The following is a 12816-nucleotide window of genomic DNA, read 5'->3' on the forward strand; positions in this document are numbered from 1 at the left end:
TCTACCTGAAGAACATAAAATTATTTCAAACTGCTTTATTTCCCCAAGATTACCAGGAAAAGGTAGTGCATTCAGTTTTAAGGCTTTCCCTCTATTTTGTAGCTGCAGTCAAATAGTATTCAAACCATAAGCTTATAGTGATGACAGACACTGCAGAATAAATGCAGTGTGGAGATCTCTCCAGAGAGGCAAGGTTGATAGCACATAAAAGTTCATATGCTTTAGGATGATGGACTGTTTCCCAGTTGTTTCTTATCTGCTGAAGTTTTCTTCCATTGATTGTTAATTGTCTTATTTGGTTGAAACAAGCTCGAAAGCTCAGCTGTTGTATTTCTTACTGTGCCTAGAAGACAGATCTTAAATCTCTTAAATCCTTTAGACTCCTGTCCTCTTTTGTGGTCTACCTTCTCCTCTGCTCTTTTTCTCATAGCTAAAGCATCCTACAACCTCGCCACAGCATCTGCTTGTCAAAGTGATGAGCATATCTCAATTTGTCCGGGTTTGTGGTCAAAAACTATTATGTCTTTAGAACTATTTCTGAACTAAATATCCATAAAATCACAAATGTGTGGCAGAATTCTGCTAAACCCATAGTCTTGCCTCTTGCATGGCCAGACACTGGGAGACTAATAAACTCCGAATTTTTGCTTTTTTGCACTGCCATTGCCTTTTTGGCATTCTCTGCCTGGAGTGGAAGGGTTAAATCTTGGCTCTTACAGTAATACTTAAGAACATTACTTTGGTTCTCAAATGTGTATGATGAATTGTTCTATTCATTACGGTAAATTAAACATACACTGAAATTGTGCTGTTGAACAAGTAAAGCATTTCAAGCTGGATTTTTAACTCAACCTTTGTTTAAACATGACAGTGCAAAAATTATGTGAGACCTCCAAAGCAAGTTCACCAAGTTTAATACATGATGGTAGTTCGTGAGTTTACTTTTGAGAAAATACTCTCTTATGCTATGACATGCGAGACTGGCTTGTGAAGCCTGATGTCGAATTTGCATTTATGCAATTACACAAGTTTTCTCATTTTTGGTGTTCTTGTCCTTGTGTATTAGTAAGTAATCAGTTCTTCATCTGTTAACTCAGAATTGCAAAGAAGTAGGAATATGACTGAATGTGCAATTTCTGCATAGAACGTGAGGCAACGCTTGTAATGTCATTTGAAGGCTACAGTTAAATGGAGTTTAATGGCATAAGGCAATTTTTTTACCCAAGAGGAAAGTGTTGAGTAAGGTCATGAGAGTTACATGAATCCCAGATGTGGCACAGTTTCATTACATTTGTCAGAGGAAGCAAATGCACAATTAGAATGTGATTACAGGTTATTTTAAAGGTTACATTACTGGTTTTGAATCCACTGCATGGAGAAGTTCACATGTAATATAACAGTAGTGAGATTAACAGCAACTGCTAATTCAAATATGTTTTTATTTAACCCAAGCTGATTTCACATCTTCCGATGCTGACCTACAATCTATGTTTATCTGAGTTTTCCATACACAAGACAAAACATTTGCTGAACCCATGAACATATTCTGTAAGAATGATTGGTAACCAGGGACACTTGCAAGTTTTAGGACGTCACAAATCTTTCACCTGAGCAATTTTGTTACATTATACGGGACTTCTTTGGGAATAATGGTGTGGAGAACTAAGTCCTTGTTGAGTGTGACAGAAGAAATGAAACATCAAGAGCATCTTTCCAGTGACAGGTTTGTTTTGTCACTCATCAGGAAAGTATGCCCTGCTAATAGCATCAACAAGCATTGTTATGACTGTTTCCCTAGCCATTCAGAGTAATGTGTGAAAGCATTTTTAAAATGGGATTCAGTTAAATATTTATTTATATAACTTGCATAGTTTCCTTACAAAGTGAAACTTTTTGATAAGCATTTGTAATGTTGGCGCTTTTTTTAATTAATTTCTATAGTAAGTCTTATTAGATGGTATCAGTCAATAGAACTATAAAAGAATTCTCCTGTCAATTGTTGAGTATAACTGCAAATCTATTGCCTGTCTTACAGAGAAGTGGAAATAAATGTTTATCATAAGACATAACTGATTATGGCTAAGGTGGTGTTTGTATAAGACAGTTATAATTGTGATGTGAGTATTGCTAGGCTCGAAAAAGCTTGCTATAGACTATGAACAGGCAAATGAAAAACAAATAACTTGTAATATGCTTCATTGCATAGGATGCGTTGCATTAGCATACTAAATAATGGACATGAATAACTAGTTTCTCTGTGCTTTGATTTAGGTCATGTACCTGCCAACTTCTGCAAAACTTAGCAAATTAAATACAGTACATTCTTGTTAGTCTTGTGCAAAAAAAAAAAAATTGAACAATTCAGTTGGTATGTTTGGAATGAATTATAGCCTCCTGAAATCATGAAAGTCTTATAGTAATGCCAATGGAAATTATCCAGTGTGTTTTGATTTGCTAGAAAATAGCTTGGGTATTGATTACATGGTCAATGAGTTTTCTTGTTTGACCACGGTGAACCAGAAAGGACTTCTGCAGACAGCCTCATACAAAGGTGCTTTGCTGAAGCTCAACAAAAGGAACACAACTTTGCCAATAGTATTAGAAGAGTGATCTCTGTAGATTGTCTCAAGAATTAGTGGGAACAGAGACTCCTCTATATCTTTCCCAGGAAGATATTCAGACCCTGTCTTCTTTGATTATTGGTGGAAACTAGGACACTTGCTAACTCAGGGAATATCTGAGGTAGCTAAATACAGATATCAGTGAACATATTTTTAAGAAAAGGAAAGGAAAACTTGAAAGGTATGACTTGGGAACTGCTGATTTCCAGGTCAGCTCTTTTTCTACTAATAATTACTTCTTTTTTATACAGCTTTACTGTAAGAGTCTGCGTAGACTTTGAAGGTCAAAGTATTTCAGATGAGATAGGTAAGAAATGTTTTATATTCTTATAATTTACTCTGGCCCACTCCATTTCAGATGTATTTTTTTCTTACACCATGAAAGAGAATAGGAGTGAGATCCTCCTAAGGCAAGAAAATACGGTTAAAAATATATAGATACGGATATCACACAAAGCTTCCAAAATCCAAAAAAGGATTTTTGATTCAGTTTAAGCCATTTTCCAAATAAAACCAAGAATGTACACTATTGGAGAATGTTCTGTTTTGAAAAAAAAAAAAAAAAGAAATTTGAAAGAGATGGAAGTCCTGTACACATATGATATGTAAATGAAATTATAAATCTTAAATTACATGTATTCTATACTTTGGATCAAAAAATAGAGTGCTGCTAAGCAGACAGGCACTTAAAGCATGGATTAGTTTTACCTGGAAGACTTTGTTAGAGTAATTAACTATAATATATAGTGAATTGTTTACTATTTTTTCTTCCCATGTTAAATAAATAAATATTCAATTTACTTGTATCCCTTAGCGCTGAAAGGTGAATTGCAATTAGATTCACTGAAACAGAAAGGAGCTGTTAAGAGGACACTCTTCTTTGACAACCATCAGTCACATCAATACTTCTCCATTGTAATAGAAAGACAGAAACAGCTCCATTGCCAGGACTTCCTTGTTTATCTCAGAGTAAGTTGTTTAAAATATTTTGGACTGTCATCATCATTTGAGTAGTATTTAAAGATAATAGTAAAAAAAGGAGCCACTGAAAAAGGAAGAACAATTTCCATTGTTCTTAGATCCCAAAATTACAAAAATGTCAGATAAGAAAGGCCTCATCTGGGTGTCCAGAACGTTCTTCTACCTGGGCAAAATTTCCTATGTAAATATTTTTCTAAATCCTGCGGCTCGTATTTTGTCAATGTAAGTATAAAATGAAGACTTCCTTTGAAGAAGAATGTACAGATCGTCTGTGTACAAATACACTCATTTCATGCTCTTCTGGAAACTGTGATTAAATACTGCATCTCCTGATAAAAAAATGCAAGATTGCTCTTCCTATAGTATTCATAGTGGGATAATCAACTAAACATGTTAAATGTCATGCCAATTCAGTTTCAACATATATTTTAAAGGAGTGTCGCCAGCAACATTGGCCTAAAACTCATATATTTTGAAATATATTTTTCAGGTATTTTAATATGTTTTTAGAAAAATTAAAACTGTGGAACTGAAGTTGTAAAGGAGAAAAAGTCATTGGTTACCTCATTTGCAGCTGGAATTTCCTCATGTAATTGAAGCAGATTCCAAGGCTGGTTCTAGAAACGCGGTGGGAGGTGAAATGGAGGAGTCTCAAGCAGTAAGGAAGTATCTAGGCAATAAAGGTGGTGGGGGTTTACCATTGCTAATCCATATAAATTCTTGGTTATGGAACAAACCAACAATATTACCTCCACAAATCCACACATGCCCTCCCTCCATTCAAAAAGGAAGGAGGGCAGTAGCTGATAGGAGTTGGTTCTGTGTGTCTCTTTTAAACAGCTTCATTTTAGGCTAATGGTTTGAAAAAAATCTGAGTCTACTCAGCTCAGCCAGCTTCTTCCAGATGTGGGGCTGTGGAGGCAATGTGTTCTGGGCATTCCAGTTACTGGTGAGTCACTTTGCTTTCCTAATGATGTTACATACAGCCAGAATTTGGCCAGCAGCTGTCAAAGAACGGTATCTTTACCTTCAATAAAGACTAAAGTCTGAATCTGTTGCCATGCCGTGCTAATCTGAAATAATGATATTAAACCATTGGTTTTTATTATGTGATTGTCACTCACAGGATGAAACAGAATTTAGAGATAAATTATCTCCCATCAATATAAACTTGAATTATAGTTTGGATGATTCCAATTTTGAAGATAGCTTGACTGTGAAGCCAATACTGAACCATTACCAGAAAAGCTCAGTAACAGAACAGGTATGAATGTTGCGTGCCACATTTTCTGTATATAAATGTGAAAGCATTTGCTAATACTATGTGTGTCATCTTCCTTAAAACAGAATACCATGCCCAGAAATTACACAACAAGGATTTAATTAATTCAAAATGTAAATTGAATATAAATATAGAACCAGGCAGGCCTTTAAACCATTCCCAAAACTGTGTTGTGTTCATAGTTTTGATTGCGTTCTAGAATATGTAAGCCAAGTTACTGTGGGAAAGGGCCTGAAAGCTTATATTGTTCTGCTAAGGACACAGTTGACAGTCTAAATAGTCTCCAAAAGCACTCACATAGAAAGGAACTTGTAGAAAGGAACTTATAGAAAGGAGAAAGAGATTAATTCACCAGGGCAGTGCTAGTGATATTTAAGACATTTAGGTTAGGGATATTTAAGACATTTAGGTTCGTGATATTTCATGAAGTGATTTGGACTTTGAAGCATGTACTAACTGCATTACATTTTTTTTTATTTTACAACAATACAGGCTTACATTCTGGTTGACTGTGGGGAGGACAACTTGTGCATTCCTGACTTGCAGCTTTCTGCTATGCCGTAAGTTAAATAAAATAAATGATGCTGTGTATAACAAAACCCAGACACTTCTAACTGCTTTAACAGAATGAAATATGTAGAACAGCTCTGTTGTTTGGTATAGCTAGTCATTCTTATCTGATTTCCAGATTTTAATTTTCTCATCCATTTCATCGAGAAAGGCAAGAAATGGAGAGATGTTCACTTAGAAATATATCTTTGTCGGATATATTCTGATGTTTAATGGTTATCATAGAAAATATAGTTTGCAAGTGTTTGTTAGGAGTAATTCTAGTTCTCTGAATGCCAAGAGATAATACAAATTGTTGTTCAAAGGAGATTTTAAATTTGTTTATATCAGTGTGCCAGTGACTTTGAGCTTGGGACACAATTCTCCTGAAATCAGTATACACTGTAGTAAATGAATCTCAGAATAAAAGAATTTCAAAACATGGCAATATTTCCTGCTATGGAGGGAGAAATATGCCAAGCAAGACAAGTGGGGAACCTCTGACAGTTATCTGACTCTGTCATCAAAATCAGTACGTAGCTGTGAAAGGAAAGGGCCCAATGTCATTGCAGGTTTCAGGACACCTTCTGTCATTGTTCATTTTACAATAGGCATGACGGGAAAACTGCAATCCCACCACCTTTGTGCCCTCCAGAAACAATGCTGGTGGGACCCCTGTGGCAAGTAATTTCTCCACTAGGTACTTCTTTCTGGTTAGAAAGTAGTCAGGCTCTGAAATTTTATACAACTAACTTCCAAGTTCTGTGGTAGTCCACTTTGAATGTCCATGGTGGTGTTTTCTCTTGACCTCTTTCCTATCCAGGTGCTGGCGTACTTTCCCATGGGGTCATTTTTTATGGAAAATTATTTATTCTGTGTTCACAGAATATTTTTCATAACAGATGCTATGAGACCAAAATGTCCTTCTGCTTTATTCATACATAAATCGCTATTGTGCATGTTTTTAATTCCTGACAAGTAGTATATTCTATATAGAGATAAAGATCAGCTAATAATTGGAGAAGAAAACTGTGTCATGCTCATAATAAATCCAAGGAATGATGGGGAAGGAGCCTATGAAGCTGAGCTACATATAAGGATTCCACCTGAAGCAGATTACACTGGGGTTGAACGCAACAACAAGGTAAATGAAAATCAAAATGTTAGCGATAATAAAGCAGAAGAACTGAGAGCAAGGTTAACCTATGTAGGCTATACCAGCCTAGAAAGTAGAGAGGTGCCTCTTAGGGAGAGAGATTCCATTGACTCTCAGCTATCCTTGCTCACACAGCCCAGGCTAAAGATTAGCCATATCACCAGGAGATGGGAAGGTCAGTACCATTTTGTTCAGAGCCAGCTCAGGTCCAGCTCCTTGCTGTTAGCTGATTTATAATACCACACAAATACTGTCACATTTCTCCTAGAGCTAGAGGTATTCACAGCATTCAGATTCTGAACCAGTAAACCCTACCAGTAACAGGGAGTGGTAGTGCAGAATCCTCTGAGCGCTTCCAACCTTTCATCCTGTGGTATCAGCTCTCAGTCAGTTAATGAGCTGTGCTGAACCCCAGACCCTTGGACACCTCTGTCTCATGCTCCCAGCACACCAGTGTTTTACCATTATTAAGGTATCCTGAATAGTTGAGCATTAACTGCAGTATAAACTTGACAAAGTTGATTTCCTGTGTAGTCAATTGTTTTATCTTATGGATAGGCCAAAAAGGCGGTAATAGTGTAAAATGTATTGGTGTTCACAGAAGGACTAATGTTGACTGAAGTCCTGCTGAGCTGTACTGAACATAGTGTTTCCTTTTTGGGTCTGTTTGTTTTTTAAGAGGAAAGACGAAACACTATCCTGCAAACAAGCAGAGTGTTCATGTATTCTCTGTTGGACAGCAAGTCTGAATCGCCTCATCTGCACATAAATCTTCCAAGCTGTTGCAACATGAGCTTGCTTTTCTCTGTCAGTGCCTGGAATGTTCACAAGGGCCTCAAGGGTGAGAGTGGGAGAAAGCAAGTTAATTTCCTTTCTGAAGGCAAATGTTTTTAAGGAAGTTACAAAGTATTTCCTTATTCTCCTTGTGTCAGTGTCTTTATTAATGGGCTTTTAGCCCAGTTTGAAAAAAATGACAAGAATTAATGATGTCACCAAATATGAGAATATGGAAATTCTCTGCAACCTCACTTCTCAGAAGCATATCTTTGCACACAAAACAAATAAGTAAGGACACCATCCTCTTTCTATTGTCTGTTTCTTTTGTTGTTTTAGCATAGCCTCTGTATTTTCAGATTGTGATCTACAGAACTTAAGTTCTCTTTAATATACCACACCTGATTACATTTTTCCTTTGTTGCTCTTTAGGAATCTTAGATGTTCTTTTGGCCATTACCAAGGATGTCAGGGGAGGCACTTACTCCAAAGACCACAGCACATATAAGCACATATCTATCATTTGGACTGAACAGAAATCACTCAGGGCTTCTCATTATTTTAGGAAAATTTGAATTTTGTAGTGCCAGCAGGGTTGACTTCTGGGGAAAGGAAGGAAAAAAGAGGTGGGAGATTCTGGAGCTTTGGAAGAATTAGGAGAAGCTAGAATGGGTTGGGTAAGAGTGTTAATATTCTTTTTCTTTTGAAAATAAATCTTTAAAGGCCCAGGAAATGTAATGCAACTTTTATATTATCTTCAGTTTTTGACAAGTCCAATTCTGTATCCTGGTTTTATAGAAAAAATGCCTTCATTTTGCCTGTATTTATTTAGTTCACTGCAACACGTAACTCATTTCATATTCTCTTACTTTTCATACTTATTCCGTTCAAAGAGATGTCATTATGTTTTTTCTGAGAAGGATCAAAAAATTAGTCCTACTACCTATGTCATTCTTAGTGTCTTGCCTTCTGCATTGAAGGTACAGTTTTCACAAGGATTACACATGGTACTGAAAGCAAGTTTATTCTTTCTATTGTTTTTAAACTGTAAGTGTATTTTTTTAATACTATGGTCTTCATGATATTATGATTCCATTAAATGAACTAAAAAAATAACTTCTAAGTCCATTTGGAAAGTAAATTTATATTGTAGTTTTCTTCAAAAAGATAAAGCGAAAACTTGCTGGCATTTAACTGCTGGTGGAGGTTGGCTCTTGTATGTATTCAGTTGCTTTTCTGTACCTAAAACTTTTTCTGTCACCTAAAAGTGCTGTGAACATGACAAAGAAGAATATGCAATCTTTGTAATTTAAAAAAAAAAAAATAGAATGGAAAACCACATTTTAACACTCAGACATTCTTTTATATCCTTCCTGGTTTGTTTTCTCATTCAATTTATTCTCTCTACATGTACAAATTAAATAATTTGACCACACAAAGCAAGAATCAGCAGGATTTTTTTTTTTCCCCAGAGCAATCAGAACCCTAGGTGTCAGAGGTTTATGTGTTACCAGGATAACCGAATTCTTAGAGGTCATAGTATAAATGAATATAAATTAAAGAGGGACTCAATTAATTCAACTACAGGGCTTTACAAAAATATGGCAATTTGAACTGCTTGATGGAAGCATAGAAGAAATTATCACACTGCTATGCAGTAAACATTGAGGTATATGGAAAAAAGGTCTCGGTCTGTGGGTACTTTGAGGCATGGAACATACATAAAAATTAAGATTTTTTTGCCAGTTGCAGTGGAGTCAGGATTTCACTTCTTATTTTTGTGTTTGTGCAGCACCTTGCCAATGGGGCATCTGTGACTGCTCCTGAAATGTGCTGATTTAATGCAGAGTATTTTCAGCCAACAGGTGGATTTGTGGTAGAGCCTGTTGCAGTCATGCTTTTAAAGGCCTGCACCTAAGGATTTCATTGACTCTTCAATGCATCAGTGTTTACAGTCCTCTGTGTAGTTGTTTTTCTCCAAACTGCAGAATTTATTGTATTAAAGCAGAGATAATATTCACTTCAGAGGCAGCAAAACAGGTAGACTGAGAGCAGAATAAATGAAATGTAATGAGCTGAAGAAATCACTTGATACATTTCTGATGGAATTGAAAAATCTTTAGGATCAAATCATTCTATTATGCTGCCATCATTTCAAAGTAACTACACTCATACAGGATACTAGGCTACTTTATTATGGGACTACACTGGTTTTAGTCTATCTAATAGAGAAACAAATTTGTCTCTTAAATGCTTATTGATATTTTTTGAACAATTTCTTGAGTTATTCTGTATCATTCGAATTATACTTGAAAAGTGTTAAAGTCAACAACCTAACTGAAAATTCACTTGCCTCCTACCTCTTCCCTTCAGCTTCATGAAATACAGTGTTTGACCTGCCTCAGTTGTCATTATCTTGTTGTCTCAGGCCTGATTCTGTAGCATATTGTAACCGTACCAAAAAAGTGGCATTTTGCACAGATGTATGTGATAATATACAAGTGGATAGCCAAGTGAATGTGTGTGATCTTAAAGTCTGAGGTCAAGGGTATGATTTTGAAGTTTCATTGATTCTTGTGCATACTGATACTTCCTTCAGTCAAAAGCTGATTAATGAAACCAAATGACTTAAAATAATATCAAATGTGCTATTCACTAGTTTTATTGTGGAAATATTTAGAAGGTCCAGAGGTAAATAAATAAATTACCACAGCTTTACAAGTTACTGGAAACCTGTTGCCTTGTAATCGCTGTCCATATGCAGTAGGTGTGGAGTTACTGGAATTAGCTGAAATGAAAAAAGTAAGACCTCATTACATTACCTTACATTTCCATGGGCAGCAGTAGGTCCAGAGACAGTATCTAGTTGCTGTCTGGTACATTCTTACACTATGATAGGATGATTGTGTCTGTTTGAACCTCAAGCCATTGCTAGAATACTGAGCGCTGATCCTTTGCGCAGGGACAAATTTCCCCATATTGAACAGGTCAATCCTGCCTTAGTAGGAAGGGCTGGAACCAAAATTCACATGGAATAATTAGTAGAAGTAAATCAAGCAAATACAAAGCCGTAATAGGTATTTGTTCCACACCGAAAACATTATATATTTTGGTATAACTGTCTCTGCTCACGCTGGGAACTGCAGAGTCGTTGCAGATCACAACCAGATTTATATTACAGTGGATAAGCTCTGAGCCATTATCAACATGCGTTTCTGAACTACAGCATGACACTCTCTTAAAACAGGAGAAAGACCTGAAACCTTCTTGTCTTAGCTGAAAATTCTTTGAATAAGTACATGGTGGCTGGCTAGATGAGATGTGATTTGAGACTTGCAAGGACATACACAAGTTCTTCATTTATCAGCTGGATGAGAAGCTAGATTCTGGCACCTGGTACCTAATCCATCCACTTTTACTCAGAAAATAAGATTGGAAGGTGTTGATCAAGGAAAGAGAAACTTTTCAGCCTGTTGTGCTTAACTATTCTGGCATCAATTAGTAATTCATCACTAAGACCACCAGAAGGAGTTTCAAGTTTGTAGGCTGCCTGTATTACTTAAAGCATCCAATCATTTTCTAGTTAAAATGCACCCTGGGAGCACACGTGTTAATTGTTGGGGTTTTGCTTCTGCTCAAGACTGCCAAAAAGACCATGTGTTGCTATAAAAATATAAATTGCTACCAGTGGCAGGTAGAAGGATTTTGTCGTTCCATCGTTCCAATGTTCCATCTGGCTGAGCTACATATGAACTCAATGATACTGACAATACTGGGTGCATAACGCTCTGCTTGGGCTTGATTCCTGCCTGGTTTTAATTTTCCTGTTTTGTACTTAACCACCTCAAAAAGGTGATCAATGAAAAAACAAAGGCAATAAATCTCAGTATTGTAGAAATTCTACCACAGTTGACCTTTTGTCACATCTTTATGCTGCACAAATTAGCTTTTGTGATGCTGGTCATATAAATTCTGTGCCATTGATCATTTGCAGTCTAAGAGCATAGCCTCCAAATCGCAGCAAACCTGCTTGCAAAACTCCTCTATTTGCTTTGGTGTGGAAGGGCTAAGTTACTCTGTACTGGTGTGCGTTACAGCATTAATAAAGAAACTGAAAAGTATTAAATATAGATGAATATTTACTTTCTAATATTGAGACCTCAATTTCAACACCCACCCCACCCCCAAAAAATAAAATCAAAACTATAAACCCACACATCAAGTTAAACCGAACAGTTTTCCAGATAAGTTTGGTTTCAACTGGGTTAACACTCTCTCTTCTCCCATGTTGCTTCCCACCTCTAATTAACCCGCTGGAAAGAGTGTAGAAATCCCCCACTCCCAACCCTAGAGAGGTTGGGAAAGGCTATTAGTGCTCTGGAAGTGCTGTGTAACAAACTTTGTTTCCTCCTCACAAATTGTAAAAGTGTCAGTATACAGTGAGGTATGTACTGAGGGCATGCTTCACATGGGCTTCTTTAGGACTTGCCCTATCTTTTCCTTTAATCTCAGGAAATTATAAGGTCAGCATGTCCATGCTGGCTTTTAGAGATAGGAATAAATTGGTGGTCAGTGGTCTGGAGATTTCCCACGTCTTTTTATATAAAAAGCATGACCTTGCACGTGTTGCTCAATCTGTGAGAATCACAAGTGAGAGGAAAGGTAGTGGGAGAGCATTAAAGCAACAACTAGCTTCATCCTGCTTTTACAAAGCTGGTTTACTTCTGCTCATATATGGAAGTATTTTCTTTTATTGAATATGCCAGAGAGGACAACAGGAAAAAAACCCACACGTTTTATTGCTTTGTCTTACTCTGTATCTCCTAACTTCCACTATTCTCTAGCTGTTCCTTGTTTTATACAGTCTTTTGTTTACAGGTGATAACAACTAGTGATAAAGACTAAAGGGTTAACACCCTCCCCCCCCAAATGTAGGATACATTTTAGATTAGGAGCTTTAGAGGGAAATTATATGAGTGTATCCTCAAAATTGTCAAACGAACTGCCTGAGAAACGTTAGGTACATACTGGACTTTGAACAAACAGTTGCTGGAAAAAGTTAAATTTTGCTTATTGCTATAAACAACAAACACCATAATTTCTGATAATGTGAAAATCTGTATCTCCTTCGTTGCTGAATTATAAACACAGGTAACAGATTATGTTTTTACAGAAGTATTTAATGTTCTACTTCACCATAGGCTGGAAAATAAAGTTCTGGACTTGGTCCATAACAAAGTTATGCCATAAAGTTCTGCCAATGCCAGAAATTCACTGCAGAGACTTCTAGTGATGGATAATACAACCATTGCAATCAATGTGAGGCCTGTTCTCCTCAGTTTTGCCTACTCTTTTTTTTCCCTGTTGAGTCATTATAGGAATGATTCACAACAACAACGCCGTATGTTAAAACTAGAAATAGAGCGATCTCATCATGGCTCTTAAAGTACTGG

General features: G+C 36.5%; 1 protein-coding gene across 1 annotated transcript in view; it reads left to right on the plus strand.

Annotated features, from left to right (window-relative positions):
* ITGA8 (integrin subunit alpha 8) overlaps window positions 1-12816 on the plus strand; it is a gene marked incomplete at its 5' end in the record, with an annotated part of 124815 nt that overhangs the window by 55977 nt on the left and 56022 nt on the right. The window contains 5 exons of the mRNA XM_082480019.1: window positions 2873-2928; window positions 3436-3590; window positions 4729-4866; window positions 5377-5444; window positions 6430-6577. Of these exons, the coding sequence (XP_082336145.1) occupies window positions 2873-2928; window positions 3436-3590; window positions 4729-4866; window positions 5377-5444; window positions 6430-6577 (565 nt within the window). The remainder of the gene's footprint in view (window positions 1-2872; window positions 2929-3435; window positions 3591-4728; window positions 4867-5376; window positions 5445-6429; window positions 6578-12816) is intronic.

Source organism: Vanellus vanellus (assembly GCF_965231255.1).
Source record: "Vanellus vanellus genome assembly, chromosome: 2".
Classification (NCBI taxonomy): domain Eukaryota; kingdom Metazoa; phylum Chordata; class Aves; order Charadriiformes; family Charadriidae; genus Vanellus; species Vanellus vanellus.